Here is a 20125-nt window from a genome sequence, read left to right as displayed (position 1 = left end):
CAATCTTTACCTCTAGAGAATTTGGATTCCAGTAGGTAGAACACAGAGTCACTAAACAGTACATTAATTTTATGCCAAATATAGTAATGGGTAATTTGTTCAATAGAGATGCGTGTGTGTTAGTCATATAAGGCTGCTAGAAAGTAGTGACATCTAAACTAGAACCAGAAGAAAGAAAAATGTGTTTCCAATAGAAGCAACAGCCTGCATAAAGGCCCACAGGCTAGAGAAAGCCAAACACATTAAAAAATAAAAAGTGAAACAACGTCAGTGAATTCATTCCACTTTGTGCAAGAGAGCAATATGTAGTGAAAGATGAGGTCAGAAAAGGAAACTGAGGCCACAGCCTGCATACACCCCCTAAAGTGCTCTGGACCTGATCCTAAAAGTAATGGGTGGGCATGGAAGTGAGGTCTTCTGGGCAAAAAGGAGCAAATGTATATCAGAAAACAGCATAAAGACTAGAGATCATTTACATATAGGTTCATATTTGAAGCTATGGGATTAAATGAGATTGTTCTAGGAAAATCCTTAAAGTGAAAGTAATAATAGTTAAAACTACAGACCCTCAGGGAGCACATACAAGAAGGAGAAGATAAAGAGAAACCAAGAATGAAACATGAAGAAGGGTAGAGGGGCAAAGAACCAGGAAAACCGGAGTGAGTTTCAAGAGGAGGTCAATTTACTGCTTTGACATCAGAGCAGAGAGGAGAAAGAGGGTGAGCTTTGAAGAAATGTTGCCAATTTCCGTCACACATTGATATTGGTAAATATAATTTGGCACATTTACCACTGCTGCACTTGTACAAATCACTTCCTAGTCAAATTTTACTGAGCTTTAGGAGAGTTGTTAATGGGAATTTCCATGCAATGGAAATACCTAGTTTTGTATAGATCCCTAATTGCTAGAAGTTGGAAGACCAAACAGCCTTTGTACTCTTCTTAACTAAACAGACTTCAGAAGCTTAGCAGCCTTATTCTGTTAGCTTATATTCAGGCCCATACTCTCTCTCTCAATTTCTCTACAATGAGGAAAAAAACAAAAAATTGGTCATGCTTCTGTTTCAAGAACCTTACTTTCTACTCTGTTTGCCTTGAAACAAGCTGTCAAAAGACGGGAGAAATTGTATATGGAAGGGACATTGTGGGTCATTGCTATGGTCCCCTGGTCTTCATGCTTTGGAAACTGAGGCACAGAGATAATAATTGCTTCTCCAAGGCCATAGAGACTTTATAAAAAGTATGTGTGTGTGTGTGTGTGTGTGTGTGTGTGTGTGTGTGTATAAACTAGTCCTTTTTATGTTTTTGTATATTGCTTTGCCATCACAGCCTCTTCTGATCAAAGCAAAGCACCCCCCCCCCCCAACTATCTTAGTGTCTTTAAAATGAAAAACAATCAGTTCTTTAAGAATTTAGGGTCCTCTAGGTTTATAATCTGGTCTCTATAAATAACTTTACTACAAACCATATATAATATTTTTAAAGGAAAATCACACTTTTTATCTTCCCCAAAAGAAAATTTTGAAGCAGCTTAAATGAAACATAAAATGATTTGAAGAGAGCACTCTGTTATTTTTCCACCCTCAAGATTACACATGCGGTAAAATTTTATTTACCACCATACTATCTATATTCAGAATTAAATATATTTTTATAGTCAATGATTTATACCAATTTAGTTCATACCCTTCATGTCAGTATTTTTTCCCTACAACTAGTTAACTGGAATGTCTCACACATTGTCAAGAGGCAGTTCAAATACCACCATGGCATTATCACAGGTTAGTTTTAATATTTTCAATATATATAAATATATTCATACATATAGAGTGTGGTGGAATTAAAGTATACTGATACCTGGATAGAGAAATTGTATTTAACATTATACAGTATATTCACAGAAATTAATGGTCAATCTAATATTTAACTAACAATTTTGTAAAAGCATATAAGGAATAAATTTGTCTATGATTATACTCTGATAAAAATAAGCTGTATCACTGCCATGCTTTAGAAAGAGAAATGTGAATTCCTAATTGTTAAAAGAAAACCAAGACAGTAATCATAATAGTAATAAGAAGAAGAACGTTTAGTGACCATTTAAAGGGCCGCTTCTCTTCATTGCTGTATATTCTTTATAATGCCCCCTGGGCTTGCACAATGTGGTGGCCTGAACTGAGTACTTCCTTGCTTCTCAAAGTGCATACAGCCCAAGGACACAGCACTAGCAGACTCTTAAGCTTCACAGAGACAAACTAAATCAAAACATGCATTTTAACAATCACCACCTAGGTGATTCATATTCAAATTCAAGTTTTAAGTACTTTAGATATATCAACTCATCACTGGAACTGACATTTTTCATTTTACAAAGCAGGAAATTGAGGCACAGAGAGATTGAGTACCTTTTCTATTAGCATTAGTAGATGTGGTTGGCATGGACAGTGGCCTACTAAATATCCAACACATCTTCGTTATAAGAAATGCCCAATTTTATTTAAGGCAGAAATGTGCCCAACCCCAAGTAAGACACTCATTTTCTCAGATGTTCTCCTAGCAGAAATAGCTATGAGATAAAGGTGGAAATCAGCTGCAAGTGCTGGGATGGATTATTTTTCTGATGAAAGGAACTGAAGGAGGTGGTGTCATCCCTTCCTTTATTCCAGGCTTAATCATGCAGACGATAGCTGGAGCCGCAGCAGCCAGAGTGAATGCTAAGAAAGAGGAAGTGGAAAAATAAAGTCTGGGGTCTTGATGTCATCATTTAAGAACACAGGCAGTACAAGGAGCACCTACTTCTTCACTTCTTTTTGGGATGAAAATTGATTCCCACTTTAATCCTTATAGACTGATTTTTCTCCTGTTATTTTCAGACAAACACGTCCCTAACTGATAAAGGCTACAATGATATTTTTATTTCACCTCACCTACATTTTATTATTTTCTTACAATATTAGGGAGCAAGGTTTCCATTGTTCACGAATGGCATTAAATTTGCACTTTCATAAAAAGCCACTTGGAATTATATTGTCTTCTAATGTCTTCAGACAGTAAAGTGTCACACCACCCTCTCTGAGTGGTGAGGGAAATTATGGAAATGATAAGTCACAAAACGGTTTCCTAAAGGGAAGGGAGCTGATGAAGAGACATGTGCTTCCTGCCTAACTTTCATATCCACTCACTTAAACACGTACCTGCCCACTTCCTTTATCTGCTGATAGATTTTACTTAACCTTCCAGCTGTTCCGAGACAGCAGCAACAGTGGCAGAAAGTGCAGCTGCCCCGTGCCACTGCAGGTAGTCCAATATCTGAGTGTGAGGTGCCTGTATTAGAAGCTGTCACCAAAAATGACAAAGACTAGACTGGGTGTGATAGCAGCTAAAGGAGAGTGACGAAGGCAGGCAACATGAGCGTAATAAGTAGAACCGCACTGAAATGTAAATATTACGTGGGTGCAAAAGTAATTGCGGTTTTTGCAATTATTTTTAACCTTTTAAACCGCAATTACTTTTGCACCCACCTAATATCTCCATCTTGCTTTAGCAACTGGGTCCCATGGAACTTTTCATTATCCCACTATTTCACAGATAATAATGCAAAGCCTAAATAACCCTCCCTGCTGAAGCTATGAGTCATACTGTCAGTTTGGTGGCAGCCAACACCACCTTCAAGAACCCTTCACATCATCTGAGAAGCTTGAAAGAAGGAAAGTTGAAATTAATTCTGCTACAACAATCTTCTCCTCACTGCTTCATCTGCCTGGTGTCATCCTTTAAGAATTCAGACATTGTTATTCTGACTTACATTTAAGAGTAACAAGTCTATTTTTGATATTTCATCTCTTTCCAATGGTGACATACTTTAATATACACACTGTTAGCAATATGATTCTATTTATGGTTTTCCTGTTAGTTATTTTTGATCTTGTAACTCTGTAATGATTACTACAGAGCTACTCAAAATGATAAAAGGATACTCAATTTTGATTGTTAGATATCAAGGAACTCTATTGTTCTCTTAGTAATGCTCTAATGACAACATCCTTTAAAATGGTTCCTACATTCACCATTATTCCTTTATAACATTTCACCACCTATGTCCACCCCACCTACCACCTACTCTTAAAATTCTAAAGCTTCTTTTCCTTTAATATGTGTTGGATGATTCTTTTGCTAGTCTACAAAGCAGAATCATCAGCCTCACTTTTTTTGTGTGTGATTCAATGATTATCTTCTCACATGCCCTAGATAACTAATTAAATCTACCCTCCCATATTTCCATCTACCAGATCTGAACACCAACCTTGTAATTCTATTTTCTTTTAATTAAGACTTCTTCTCTCTTGGTATCCAAATTTTAATCTTTCTTGCAAACCTGGCTGGCATTTTAGAACACTATTTTCTTTCTTGAGACACTGGAGCGTCTCTATGTAATCGTGGTAAAAAAAAAAAAAAAAATGAATATGTTCCATTTACCCTCGTTCTCTGATTATGACTGATTTGCTTAATTCCATTGTAAAGATTTCTAAAAAAAAATTTATATAATAGAAAAATTTGGAGTCCTCAACCCAAATATCTGATCAGTGCTTCAGCATCTTTTGCTTCAAATCTAAAATCTTCTCATGAGGAACGAGGAGTAAACTGCATCTTTCTAAATGTCTCCCATGACATGTCTTCGTTCTCTAAACCACTTCTCCAATTCAGGTCTGGAGATCTCTTCTGCCCTCAAAAGCTTTCATTACACACCATTGTAAAAGCACCTGATCCTTTTACCTTCTTAACGGAAGTCAAATGCTTCTCCGATATTTGCTAAAATACTGTCAGTACCCTTACAAAATACAATCTAAATAATGGGTTTGGGAAACATTTATAGTTCTTATCCTTTCTTCAATCTTCCTTAATCTTGTAACTCTACTCCTCTGCTCATAGAAAAAAAATCCAATTGTACCACTCATTATATAACATTCAAATATACTTAAAATCTATTAGGATTCACTAACCATCTGCACAACTAGTAGAATATAGCAGTATCTTACTTTTGACATTTTTTTCCCTGTAGGTACTATATCAGAAGAAGAAAATCCTTACTTTCTTTGTGCTTTGAATCAAATTAGTAATACCCTAACTGAGCATATCCTTCAAGAATACTGAAATACTTCAATACAAAAAGAACGGCACCACACATAAACAATCTGTGTGCTACATTTTGCATTAATACCGTAAAAAAGAAACTAACATCCTAATGTTAAAAAAGATGGTTATAAAAATGATGGTCTTATAACAGAGAACTATATTTTTGAGTTTTATGGAAAACCATTTTTTTTTGTTTTTAGTATGTTTTAAATATGGAAAAAAACAAGAAAAAATGTAAAAATGATAAAAATTCAAATCACTCGACTCATATAAAATGCAGATGGAGACAGACTCATACTTCACTACATGTTAGTTTTTTTTTAATTTATCAAAAACTATAATACAAACTTAGAAATATATGAAAATTACTCCCTAATGTAAGTTACTCAATATGCCTAAATAAATAAATAAATAAATGGAGAATTCTAAGAGATCTATATCTTATGATAAACTGATTTGTCTAATTTGATCAGCTTCTATATGAAATCTTTTCAGATTTAAATATTAATTTTATTATTTTCATCTCTTACTCTTAAATTATAAAATCTACACCTCAAGGGATGAGGGTATGTCAAGATAAAAACGAGTTTTCAGAATTCTGTGTTTTGTCAGCAACATTAAAAATTCAAAAGAAATAAACTAAATACTCATTACATTACACCTCATGCAATTTCTTTTTTTATTTCACAGGACACGTCTAGTTATTATGGAACTCATACGTAGCTCAAAACAAATTAAGACAAGGCATAAAATAAGTTTTCCTTAAAAAGAGAACTGAGAAGCATCCAGAAGTTTTAACTGGAATTAATACTTACCTTACTGCCTCTGAGAATGCCACACAACATAAACATTCTCAACACCCCTGTAACAGACTCAGAGATACCTGCTCTCTCATGTTATACTCTTCTGTAGATACCATACGTCTAGATATCATACTCCTGGCAGCAAATATACCAGAAAATACTCTTCCCTTTCTGAGAGAAGACTTACAGTTCAATAAAGATAATATAAGGTGATTACACAGCATTCTTAATTAAGGAGGGAAAGAAGAAACCAATGTGTAAGATACTCAAACGGCAGAAAGAGCCAGAATATGGTTGACATGAATTTCTGCAAAGGCTGGCTCTTGTTCATCAGAGTATTCCCAGCATTTAAAATAGGACCAAGCAAATCCTCAGCCCTTGGTAAGAAGCAGTTGAATGAAAGAAGTATGCTTATAGATACAGAACTTGGTTAACTCGTTATATAGTACAAGTAAAAATGAGTTTACTTCTCTAAGCTTCAATATTATGTTCTTATAATGGGACAGTTGTACTGCTTCAAGTTACATTTATCAATCATACTGTACCTATCTTATCTGCACTCCAAGGGACTTCCGCCCCTGGAAACTAACACTACGTGTTTACATCTTTATATTCTGCAGTGTCTGGCACATCAGAAGCTTCAATACACATGCGCTAAGGAACAGAATACTAGAATAATTTCATTTGACTCTTTCCATGTTAACACATTGAAAAGTAATGAATTGCCGACTGGCCAACTCTGTTCACTTATCCATATCCACTACCAACATAGATTTCCCCAACATGACTGAGTTGTGGCCATCAAAAGCTAATACTGACACAAATGGATCAGTCATGCCTGTAGTCCAATTTATCCACTGTGCGTTTAGGGGAGAGAGAAAAGAAAAACCTTGGTAGCACCTGAGCTTAAATGCTACAGGCAAAACAATACAGTGAGTGAGGCATGTTTGTGCCTGAAAGAGCAAAACTAGTAACTCCTCAAAATTTTGACAGAAGGCAATACTTTTTTTGCAGCAATGGTTGACAGAACAGCTGCTATTAACCAAAAAATGTTTAAGGCAAAAACAAAGCCTTAATGTTAGTTTATTAAAATATAGGTAGTATTCTCTGGGTCATGCATTTCCATGATGTCACCTTGAATTCTGCTTCAGAGATGCTGGAAGAAAGTTCCACCAACTAATCTAATGACAGGAATGGGCAAGCAACATACAGCGTTAGTGAGGTGTGCAGAAACATGAAGATGTTTCTTAGTCTTGCCTTGAACATGAAAAAGAATCCAAAAATCTGTACATAACATTACCATGTTTCTTTTAAGCTAGCATGCACTGTGATGAAGCCCATATTATTTCCATGCCAGAGGGAGAGGAGCAGGGCAGGCCCCAGACAAGATTGAAGGTGCTGACTTCGAAAGTCCTGCTCATAGTTTCCAACCTCCCCAGGAGCATCCCACTTCAGGCAACCAGTAACTTTCTCTTGCTATGCCCCACCACCCCACCCACGAAATAATTTTAAATCAATAGGAAATGGCAAATGACTTGATATTGATCATTTTGACATTTACCAAATGCTATTTACACCCTTACATGAAATCACCCCAACTAATTTCCATTTTCTCATTCATGAAATAATCAAAGGCAGTGCTTCCTGTGGCCTTTAGGTAAACTCAAGTGGGGAGGAGAAGATGTGGTGGTAGAGAGTGATAAAGTTTCTGAAATCTCCTATGCCCAACGCTTATTCTGAAGGTTATCCTACAATGGACACGTTAGGGGACCTCAAAAAGCTGAGTCAAAGGGAAGAGAGACTACATTCTCAGGTGCCTCAAGACTTTTTGAGAACATCAATCCCAATCAGAACTGCAGAATAAGGAGAATGCCAAATATCACAGCATTTCAAAGAAATGGAGGCCCCAATACCTGAAATTTATTATATTCCCTCCCTCTGAGACTAGAATTTCTTGAGAGCTTAATCTCTTCCTTTCTACTCATCTTGCAACCCACTTTTACTCTTCTTCCCCTTCTAATTCTATATAGAGATTTCAGATCATTAGCAATGTGTTCTCTTCGTCCTGTCTCCACCACCCCTCACCTCATATTACGCTGTCAAAGCATAGTCTCTATAGCTGCAAAACCCAAAGTTTTTGTCATTCAAGTACTTGGCACATCCCAGGTTAGAGTGGTGGCCAAGCTTACAGTTGTATGTCTCTAAAATCATCACTGATGTCATATATTGAGTTTTTTATTCTGTAAATATAACTTCGCTTATTGTCATTACAGGCAAATTCATTATCATTAATTAATGATGCCAAATTGTTGTATGTCGTGATGATAATTATAAAGAGCAATAAATATGTCATATTTCTTTTGTGATAAGCTTTGTTTTTAAAGATTCTGTACATATACAAAGGTGTGTCTACAAATAAAACTAATGTCACAAGAAAGACACAAACATCTCCTTTTTTTGAATCTGGGTGATATGTACTACACAGTTATCAATTTTTAGAAGTCACAGCTGTTATAAATTAGGTGAAGCATGGGTGATGCCCTCCATTGCATACATAGAAGTAGTGTAGAAGGACCAACAATCACAACAATAATATCACTATGCATTGAGCTCCTATTTTGCATGTCGGAGTACTCTGCCCAAAGGATGTAGATTTTTTTAAAAATTAAATCCCCAGAAAACCAGTAAGTCACATAATTTTACTCCCATTTTACAAATAAAGAAACCAAAGCAAGAGGTTGAGTAACCTGCTAAAAGTTTTGTAGTTAATATATGGTGGCAACAAAATTCAAATCCAAAGTTGTTGATGTCCAGAGGCATTGATCTTAACCACTACTTTTTAGAGTAATAAGATGCTATGATGAGGTGACACTTCCTGTTAGGTTCTGGAAGAGATCACATTGTTCTGTATTAATCTCTACCCACTGAATAGCCTATATTTTATTTTTTATAAATTTGAGAGTAGTAAAATTCACAGAAACACGTTATCATACAAACCTCTACAGCCTGAGCATAAATGTCCAAGAGTGAAGTTGGAAGCTGACCCTCAGACCCTAAGTCTGTAATACAATCAGATATTATATTTTTCATGGCTTTAAGCGGAAAGAATCTTCAAGGTTTCAGAGTATAAAACAAGAGCACTGGGGGAAAAAAATTCTATCTCGACAACCTCCTCAAAACAGGTTTTCAAATACAGTTAAACATGGTACTTAATCTAGATTTTCCAGATTGAGTCTGTAATTTAGATACCAAGACTTGTCGTTTCTAATAGTTGTCACTGTTGAGCATTGTGGATGTTAGCTGTCCTAAATATACGGGGCCTGCCTAAACATTCATTTTTCCAATGACCCCATAAAACTGGTGTAAAAAAGCAAATGTTGCCCCTTTCATTCAGTTAACAATGTGAAAGCCTCTTATGGAATGCAAAAATTCATGGGTGGTACCCTGTTAGCTCCAATGACTGAAATGAAGACAAAAGGAAACAACGATTCAGTTATTAGTTCTAGCTAATCTGAATGTATAGACTTGGTAGATAAGATATCAAGACAAATCCATCTAGGTTTCTAGGCTCACAAGGAAACAAGCCTACCAAATGCACAGGACTACCAATATTATTTTTTCTTTTTTTCTTTCTTTTTCTTTCTTTTGTTTAATTTAAGCTATTTATTTGAACTATTTATTTATTTTTAATTTTTTATTAAATTTATTGAGGTAACATTGGTACATAAAATTATATAGGTTTCAAGTGTACAATTCTCTGTCACCTGTGTATTGTATTGTGTGTTTACCATCCAAAGTCAAATCTCCTTCCATCAACATATATTTGACCCACTTTACCTTCTTCTACTCCCCCTTTCTTATCCTCTGGTAACCACTAAACTGTTATCTGTATCTACAAGTTTCTGTTTATTGGTCTTGTCCATTTGTTGCTTTCAGTTTTATACCCCTACCAATATTTTCTTGTCATGTTTGGAAAGGATACTACCTCTTATGATGTTCTCCTTGAAGAACCCTCCTCTACTATTCCTAATAATACTAATAAGTATTTACCGATTGTATGTCACATTATGTTTTCTTAAGAATTTTAACTTACCTGAGCCACAAAATATCCTTGTGAGATCCAAACAGAATAAGTAGGATGTGTCCCATTTCACAGATGAGTAAATTAAGTCACATATGGGATAAATGAATGACTCCCAATCACACAATTAGTTCATGGCAGAATTACAGCTAAAATCAGTCAGGAGTTCAAGTAATTGGTATAATAATTGTTCCAATTCACCAAGAACTCAGCCTAAAATATACTGATATTCATACTGAAAGTCCAGTGTGGTAATGAAATGATAATTGCTCGATTGATTTTAAGGATAAGGTACATTCTATAGTTGATTCTTTTCCTGGTAGCATACTAAAATCAAATTAAATTAAACTAAAATGCATTTGAGAAATATTTAAGTGAGGACTTACTAATTACTGTCCTAGATGCTTGGGAACCAAGCAATAAAACTGGCAAAAATCCCTGACCTCAGTGAGCTTATGTTCTAGCAAGAGACAAAACTAAGCATTTGACATAATGGTAATAAAGAAGTAAATAATCTTGTATTTATTGGTTGGTCAGGGTAGGCCTCATTGAGAAGGTGAGGTCAGTGGATATCCAAGGAAGGGGGACAGCCAGGGAAAAAGCTCCATGGAGTCTTCTAGCGCATTCAAAGAACAGAAAGGAAGCCTATGTGACTGCAGCAGCATTAGCAAGAAACAGAGTTGTGTAAGGTAAGGTCAAAAAAAGAACAGGGAGATAGATCATGCGTGACCTTGGAGGCTACCAGAGGAAATCTGGGTTTTATTCTGAATGAAGTAGAGACAATTGCAGGGTTTTGAACAGTTGATTAGCATGATCTGATTTAAATTTTAAAGATGATCTACTGTTAACCATTAAACATCTTAAAATTGTATCACTCAATATATTGCATAACTTTTGTCATATACCAGGAGTGCCAAAAAACTGTATACAAGTGGACACTTTGGTCAACCATGCTCAAGCAGTAGTTTGCCATAATCAGAAGTGTCTGGACACGGATGGTAACCACTTTGAGCACCTCTTGTAACTGCACAAGTCAAACGTGACTTGTATTCATCTTTTGTTATCAGTACATATTGAGTATTACAATTTTAATACAGTTTTCATTTCTTGAAACCTGTATGCATTGGCACCCTCTGTATATGAACTCTAATTTACCCTACTCCTCTCAGAATAAAATATTATTATTCCCATTTTCCCAAAGAAAATACCAAAGCTCAGAACGTCTAATATCTTGTCTAGGGTAGAGACAAGTAAGTGGTCTAATAAGTGGTAGAGCCAGGTGAAAACAACAATTTTTCTAACTCATGGTCCAAAACTGATTGTTTTTTCTGATGTATTCATTTAACTTATAGTCACAAAAGGAAGAAAATAATAATTGAGATTAATTATCCAGACTATCTATCAGTAGATATGTTCAGTTTGATATATTAAAACTGAATCGAACCCATTTTTCTCTTACTAATTTTTGGGATATAATGACAGAAGTAATCTCCCTGAACTTTCTATTGAGAATAACATATCAACATTCAGGCTAAGAATTTTGGATGCAGAAGTGACCATAATAATAATTTAAATTTTCAAGAGTACATTTAGAAGTTTTTTGAAAGTCTTTTACTTATTATTTATTAACTCTCTACTCTATGCCAGTCACTGCTACATTCTTTGCATATGTTGTTTTATTTAATATTCATTAAAAATTCTAAAAAAGTACTATTAGTAATCCCATTTTATGCATGACAAATGTAGAACCAGGAAGTTAAGTATCGAAAGCTCACAGGACTGCTCAGTACCAGAGCCAAGATTTTAGCTAAATCTTCACAGTCGAAAGTTAGGTTCTCACCACTAAGCCACACTACCTTTCTGCAGCATGACGCTCAATATGTCATTTTGACCTTCCTAACTAAACATTCAGCCAGATATGAGTAGCCCCATTTTACAGATGATTAACTGGTCATAGAAAAGTTAATCAAGCAATCAATAAATATTTTATGGCCATAATATGCAAATCAATATTTAGTTGCTGAAAGCACAGGGGATTTAGGATAGAAAGTATCTTGCTCAATGAGCTTGCAATCTTGTTAAAGTAACAGGAGACACATAAAAAGGTAATAAATAATCCAAGATAGCACATAATAAATACCAAATGAAATATAGAGCCAACAACCACTAAAAAAATTCAACAGAAAGAAAATGGAATCTAGGTGTTTCAATTCAGTTAAAAATGTCTTTACTAAAGAGGACCAGCATTGAGGTGGTCATTATAGGAAAGGTAGCGTTCAGATCGTGAGAGATGAGGAAAATTAATTCCAATGAGAGGGGATAATATGACCAAGGGCCAAGGGAGCAGACATGAGTGGATTATCAAAGGAAAATGAACAGATGTGTTTGAAGTGCAGGACAGATGAGAGGGCAAACTAAAAATGAAGCCAGAGAAGTAGATTTAGAAAACATTGACTGGCAAATTAGAAATCTAAGGGAGGAGGGAAGAAATAGATCTTTGTTGAACTGCTGGTATGTAGCAGGTGCTTTGTGTACACTTTTTATGTAATCCTCGGAACGACCCTGTAAGGTAATCTTGGAGATAGGCCATGACCATTCTAAATGAAGAGAAATAGAAATTATCTGGCCAGGGCACAGGTTTGTGTGTGGGTGGAGCAGAAATTCCAATCTAGATCTATCTGCCTCCATTCTATATTCTTTCCATGACGCCTCACCCCCATCTGTGGAAGGCAATGGGGAGCCACGGAAGGAATCGGATCAAGAAGAGAGAGTGACATGTGGAAAGCACTGTAAGAATAAAAGAAGACTCATCAGACTGTGAGATATCATCATATGCACAATATCAGAGAAAGATTGGGGCCAGAAGACACTAAGCGAGATCCACTTGGTCTATTGCATTAACCCAAATAATAGGGGATCTATAATTGAGTCCTGATAATGGAACGAAGAATGCAAGAGATTACAAAAGAAATATGAAGTAATAAATGGCAAAACCCAAATTCTGTAACAGGTAGTTTCCACTATCCTACCAAACACCCGCAGCATAATTATTTCACCTAAAACCTCAGAGACAAAATTCAAAGTCTAGCTCAAGTAATTTACATGTTTAACAGCCTATCATTTATTTAAAAATAATAATAATATTGATGGTTTAGGAAAAATATCTGCCTCAGTGCAATCTACCTCAAACCACCATCATGAATTTTGAAAGTCTTCTTGAGGCATATTCTATTATATGAGTTTGGCAATAGCTCATTGCCATATATACTCACGTGGACAGTAATTCCTTTTATTCATGCAAATTAGACACATAAATTACTAAGGGAATATTCTCCTCCTCTTACTTTTCCTTTTAGAAAATTAGTGTAGATTAAACAACTGAATTTTCTCTGAGAGATACAATGTGTCATATTACTGAACATTATTCCATTCCAGCACTTCTCTCTTAAAATGCAAGGTACTATTCAGGATGTAAGTAAAAAAACTAATAGCAATTAAATTAAATGGCATATTATTGAAAAATAAGTTGGGTCTTTTCTGACTTTTTCTGACTCCTGGACAATGCTAACCATACAATTGCCAAATATATATATGTAGAATTCATAACCACCTACATTTTTCAAAGAAAGTATTTACATAAACTTCCAGGCATTTAGTCAATAAATACCTTTTCAAGCAATTTAATGTTGCTAAATTGCCAACCTGGTAATAACCAGGTTAACTATATAAATCTTTGATTAGTATCAAGTGTTCAACTAATTTCTTTAAATTTTGAATGAATTGTAAAACCGAATATGCTAATAAGCATAACATACATGTGATAAATGTGCACATGCAGATATATATATATATATATATATATATATATATATATATATATATATATATATATATATCTCACGTCAGAAGTGATGAGCAACAGTATTTTGACTCAGAATCCTTTTAAGAATTGCACACCTACCCTACGTTCACCTAATCTCCTTACTATCACCCAGCTATGCTGAAGGATAATTAAAATTTAACATGTCAGCCACTCCTAATTTCCTTTACCTGTATGGATAAAAAATGATTTGTTTTTCTGAGTTGAAAATGAAGCTTTTAATTTGAAATCAAACTGTGCCACAGCCCAACAAATTTAGACCCATAGCTAACGTATATCTCTACAATGTCTTTGAAAGTTTCAAGAATGCCAAACATCTGCTGCATTTTAACAATGTCATGTGAATGTGCAAGAAGTTATCACAGGATCCTAAATAGAATATGTGTTGAAATACAACCCAGATACTCTTTTATTTATGTTCCTAACTTCTGCATATTTGTATAGATGTGAAAACAGGTATCTGTAAAATGTGATGAAGGAAACCAAAGATACTACACAAGCATTTCTGCCCAATAATGTTACCCTTTAATAGACTCTAAGTTTGAAAAACTTAGCCAGTATAAAAGAATTAACTTTAAAAATATTCATGCAGAAGGTATGGGATTTTATATGACTTTAGGCATTCTATAAGAGATATGTTAAACACATTATGTCTGTATAAAAGGAATCACAGATAATGTTTATTTCATACACCTTACTTTCTATTATCTATGGTTTTTAGTACATGGCAATGCATTTATACATAAAATGTATTAAAATGTGAATATTAACCTTAACTTTTAAGGGCATTATTTTGTAAGAGTTTTTTTGAAAAAAGTAAAACTATTTTTACCTCCCAGTCCTGGTCTAAGACGATTATCGTAACCATCCAGAAGTCTGTCTAGAATTCTTGTGAAGATGGTAATGTTATTTTTAGCCTCATCTTCTTGGATGTTAGCCAGCACCAACCTAAACAGATAATTTTACAAGCTGATATATATACATATCTGTGTTTTGCAAGTGCCAACATGCTGTTCCTTGATTTGAATTTTAAGGCTCCCTAAACTATTAGTGCTACCAATTTTCCTCCTGTTTTTCACTCTATAAATACCAGTGTGTCTACTGGGCAGGTAAACATGCTGTGGAAAATGGATACTAAATACTATATTATTAGAAAATATCATGTCAAAATTATTTCAGCTACCTACCATTCAGCATTGTGTGTGGACTATTCATTTTTTTTCTAAAATCTATTCCCTAGAGTATATTATGATTGTAGATTATCACATTGAGACACTATTAGTAATATTATTCGGCATTTAGAAAGGTATAATAACCAAAGGGTCTCCTAAAATAATTCTTCAGAGATTTGAACATTAACTGGGAAAAACAATTAACTCCTTGGAGGCACAAAATTTGTCTATCGTCCTCATAAATATCTTTCTTTTTCTCTTTACGTTTTTTTTTTTTTTTTTTTTTTTAAAAAAACCAAGCTGATTTTCTTACTTTGGGTATACCTCCACCCAATGGCCAAGTACAATACAGACATCAGGGGAACTCCGCTGGCTGTGTTCCAGGCTCCACTGTAGCCAGGAGGTGGAGGTGAGATCTGAAAGAATCAGCAGCCATACACAACTGCAGAGAACCATGGAGGAAACCCCTCATGATTGGCCTCTGAGATGAGCGACAGGGGTCATCTAAAGGTACAGATGCCCAGCTACTTTTGTATGTGTGTGTGTGATAAATTTGTGGAAAGAACAAACGGCCTTAAAATATCATCAGAAGAGGGTTAGGAACATGGATTTTCTCCATTATTTCTCCATCAGAAAACCAGAGACCTGATTTTGTGACATCCAGCAATTTGGTGCAAAAGCAACTGGATATATAAAACAGAATGTCCGGTTTCACTGCCACTGCCTTCCCCCCCACCCCCCACCCCCCAAATGATTCATAGATTTAAATCACTGGCCAAAAAAAAAAAATTTAATGATAAAATACTGGCATGAGCATTGCTGGTCAAATATAGAATAGACAGCTATAGAGAAAAACATGGTTAAGCACTGAGGATTTTCAATTATTACTAAGTGACTGTGGTTTGTTCACTCCTTTAAAATGAAAGATTCTACATAATCTCCATTCTGATCAAGATGAATTGATCAAGATGGATTGTGTAAAATGTCATTGAAAGAGTCTATTTGCATTTAAATGATTATACAGCTAGTAGCTAAAAATAATCATAATACATCCAAAATCTGTAACCAATTTAAAATAAATATTCTCTTGAGAGCAGAGAAAATATTAAAACACTGATATGAATATAAACATTTAAAAATTATGTAAGCAAATTAGTTTATATCCTCTAGCCTCAAAAGTTTCTAAATTAAGCTAATTTCAAAACCAATCACCAAGGTAATCATAAAGTTGCACACAGAGATTTTCAGTCAAAAGTGTTTTTAATCACATGTCACATTTTCTTTCTGAGGCCAATATTAAGGTATTAAACGAGATTTTTTTCCAACTAAACTATGTCTATACAAAGAGATTTCTTCTCAATTCCAGAAAATATTTTCATACTTTGACAATTACTGGGGCAGGAAAATGAAAAAAAAATAAAAGGGAAATAAAGGTATAATAAATATTTATTGTTTTCTAAAAATTAATGGTTACGTGAACATTCTTATGAATCTTGTATTTTAAGTCCGATTGTATTTTGAAAACGTATCTTAAAGGCAATAAATAAAAAGATACCCACTGATGACAAAACTCAGAAAAGACTAAAACTATGAACTTATTAAAAGCTATAAAAATTAATTTCACATTTTGTACAGAACATAGTCAAAACAAAATTAATTACATGTTTAAAGTAAGTACTCTTTATGACAGTAACCATTTTAGGACTAAAAGATCTCTAAATCAATACTATGAGAAGTTGATTAATAAACAAAGCTTTTATTTTATTGTTTGTGATTGTGAAGTTGTATACTACCTCCACCTAGAGGTTTAAGGCTCACATATCATTTGGGTTTTCTCTGTTGACTAAAAGAGCAAAACCAATAAAAAGAAAAAGAAAAAATTAAGTTAACACTCAAATCATTTTAGTTTGTCCTTTTTTGTTTGACTTAAAGGAAAACTGTTGGCTTCTTTACTGAATTTTGGTGTTATTATAAGTTCTTATAACTTAATCACTTCAATTTCTTGCAAGAATATGCCATTCAAAGGATTATTGTTTTCTTCAGTGATTTTTTTAAAGAAAATGGTTCTGTTCGCTTTTGTATTTATAGCTAAAAACAAGAAGCAATAAACTTTTTTACCACCTCTGCCACTTCATAGTTCAGTTTCCTGATACAATCTTTTTTGATTAGAAATAATTCTTCAAAATAGCCCAACTTCTCAAAAGCCACCACTGCATCGATGCCATTCATGAAACACACCTTTACCCTGAATTGAAAGAGTGAAATACAATAAATATCTCACCTGGCTGGGTCCCACATCAAGAAAACAAGAAGTAGCAACTGCATATTGTACATGTTCAATTTCGTCCTCATTGCCACTCTTTGGAAAGCCATGGAAGGAAAACAAAATACACTGAAAATTAAACTCAGTCCCACCATCCAAATAGCCCAAAAGACTGTCATTTCAGTTGGGAATTGGAGTTAAAGCTACGGAGATTATTCCAATGGAGTGAGTGTAGGGCGTGATAATTGGGTGAGAGATTTTCTTTTATTTCCTTTCCTTTCCTTTTTTTTTTTTTTCTTTTTTGACAGCCAAATAGATGGTCAAGTAATCAGACTTTGCTCTGCCAGTAACTTTCCCCAGATCCATCGTCAGCAAACACTGTTTTGTGCTCACACACACGTAATAACAACACATGGGACCCTGATCTGACATATGAGCTAGAGAGGAGAATGGGTTGGAGAGTGAGAAAGGGGAGGAGAAATGGGTACTTCATGCCACAACCCCCTCAGCAAAGACCACCCCCGCAATCCCAACGAGAAGAGTAAGGGGGGCAGCCAGCCCACTTTTTCGATAATGATCCTTTTCATGACGGTAAGCCACAGTCCTCACGTTTTCATGTCTTCATTCTCTCTAAAATAAAATAATCTCCCTCCCTGCCCAACCACAGTTGCCCAAGACCACGTCTTGGAGGCAGCCGGGTTCAGATTAACTGCTGCGAAACGACGACGCGTTTGCCAGCTGTTCCGGAGCCGAGGACCACAAACCGCGCCGGAGCGCGAGGCCCCCGGATCCAGCAGCACCCGCAGGCAGGCAGCGCCGGGCACGGTGTGCAAAGTTGAAGACTATAAAAGAGCCGGGCTAACGTGCTGCCGGGCGGGCGTCTCGGAGCTTATTGTACTTGCAAATATGCTTCTGGTGATGAGTATCGAAATTATTTTGTACATGAGTTGGCGAGGAGGGGGCGACCTGCACATCCTCGGTTTCCAGGGAGCATGGGAGAGTGCGGTGGGGGGAGATGAGGCATGCACCCGAGGCAAAGGCAAATGGAAAGGGTCCCTATTGGGATCAACGTGTGAGACCTTACCTGAAACAGCAAGCGGAACTGGGTGTTTTCCTTCCTTTGCCCTGATCTTGAGGAGATACGAAACTTAGAGAGAGAGAGAGAGAGAGAGAGAGAGAGAGAGAGAGAGAGAGAGAGAGAGAGAGAGAGAGAGGAAGGGAAGGACGGAGGGAGAGGGAGGGAGGGAAGGAGGGGGGAGAGAGAGAGAGAGAGAGAGAGAGAGAGAGAGAGAGAGAGAGAGAGAGAGAGAGAGAGAGAGACTGCAGCAGCCGGGCGAGCGGCGAGCAAAGGGCTGGTGGATGCCGGAGAGAAGCGCGAGGAGCAGTGGCGGTGGCGCGCGGAGTAGAAGCTGGCGAAGGCGTCGGTAGTGGCGGGGATGGGCGGAGGAGGAGGACCGAGAGGCGGGGGCAGCGTTAGCAGGAGCCGGCGGGGTGGGGGAAGCGAGCGGAGGCGCGGTGCGCGCAGGCAGTGGCGGGCACGAGCCCCACGCCTGGAGGAGGAGGAGCCAGGCCCGGGAGGAGGGCTAACGAGGTTCCGGGGTTCACAGGGACCCCCCAATCCCGCCCGGATCTGGGGAAACCGCCCGCCCGGCACCTGCAGCCGCACGGCCCTGGGTGCGCCCGGAGCGCAGCTCGGGGCATCCACGCCGCGCAGGAGGAGCGGAGCCCACGCGACGCCTGGGACTGCTCCGCGCGGCCGCCCTCCGGGGCTACCCGGAGGCCCAAGGTTCCTGGGGGGGCTGCTGGTGGGTGTGGATGCGGAGTCGGTGATACAATGTGTCTGTACCGCCCTAGGTCCATCGGGCCGCGCCCTGCCGCCCGCCTTCCAACATCCCCGGCTCTGGAGCTACGTGGCTACGGAGGAGAGGTAAAGAGGTACCGCTCCCGCTGGAGAGCGAGGGGACTAATCACGCCTTTACTTAGTCATCAGCGCATCCACGCAGGACCAAGTTCAACGCATGTTCGTGGAATCAGACAGCAGGAAGTTTCTTGGATTTCCTGAGCTCTCTCTGTAACATATCAATCATTCCTTCACATGCCTGCCATCAGGACCAATTTCTCTCCTCAAAGCTCTGGGGTTGGAGACTTCCCTGGAGCTGGTCAGTCAAGTTCATTTGCAGATTACACACCTTGGGACACCTCCCGCTCTCTCTCAGCAATTCTTTTCCCGAATCTCTTTTCACAGGCGTTCTCCCCACCTGGTGATCAAACTCAACAGCTCTAGAAAAGTTTGCATTTCCCCTGAGCAAAATTGGACCGGCAGTGTTTCTATCACCTCTGTGATTTTCCCCCGGGTGGGAAATGGAGCAGACTGTGAGGATTTCCCCCATTAGGGCTCCCCCTCTCCCGTGGCAAAGGGACCTGTTGTTAGTCCCAGTCCCATCGTACACTTTCAGCATTATGTGTTTGAGCTGTCTCATTTCTCTTCTATTATATCTGAGGCGATAATATCCAAACGTGCAACTTGAACAAAAAAAGGGGCAGAATGTTATGCACGTCCTACTAAGACAAAGCAGAGTGGCTATTTATCTCTTCAAGAAGTCGTTATAAACGTTAGATGCTTTAAGGGGGGTGGGGAAGAGATAAGTATACTGAATTGTTTCTGTCATATTACATTTGGAGTCAATATATGCCAGAACACTTCAGTTTTGTTAGTTATGAACCAAAAATTCAGATGTTTTTCCTGGATGGTGCCGTTTTCATAACAGACACTGTGCTAATCTACATAAATTT

General features: G+C 37.1%; 1 protein-coding gene across 5 annotated transcripts in view; it reads right to left on the bottom strand.

Annotated features, from left to right (window-relative positions):
* GABRA2 (gamma-aminobutyric acid type A receptor subunit alpha2) overlaps positions 1 to 18764 on the bottom strand; it is a 137912-nt gene extending 119148 nt beyond the window's left edge. The window contains exons 1-3 of one of the 5 annotated variants that reach the window (XM_019741047.3): positions 18417 to 18764; positions 17351 to 17428; positions 14730 to 14845 (exon numbers count right to left, since the gene is read on the bottom strand). In XM_019741047.3, the coding sequence (XP_019596606.1) occupies positions 14730 to 14845; positions 17351 to 17421 (187 nt within the window). In that variant the 5' untranslated portion in view covers positions 17422 to 17428; positions 18417 to 18764. Of the gene's footprint in view, positions 1 to 14729; positions 14848 to 17350; positions 17429 to 18416 lie in introns of those variants that run through there. The other 4 variants (XM_019741048.3, XM_088789909.1, XM_088789906.1 and 1 more) reach the window with 4 other exon arrangements.
* Positions 18765 to 20125: the final 1361 nt, after the last annotated feature.

Source organism: Rhinolophus sinicus, chromosome 1 (genome assembly GCF_057876585.1).
Source record: "Rhinolophus sinicus isolate RSI-liver-muscle chromosome 1, RSI-T2T, whole genome shotgun sequence".
Classification (NCBI taxonomy): Eukaryota; Metazoa; Chordata; class Mammalia; order Chiroptera; family Rhinolophidae; genus Rhinolophus; species Rhinolophus sinicus.
The sequence above is the reverse complement of the archived record's forward strand: the minus strand, read 5'-3'. Positions and strand labels throughout refer to the sequence as shown.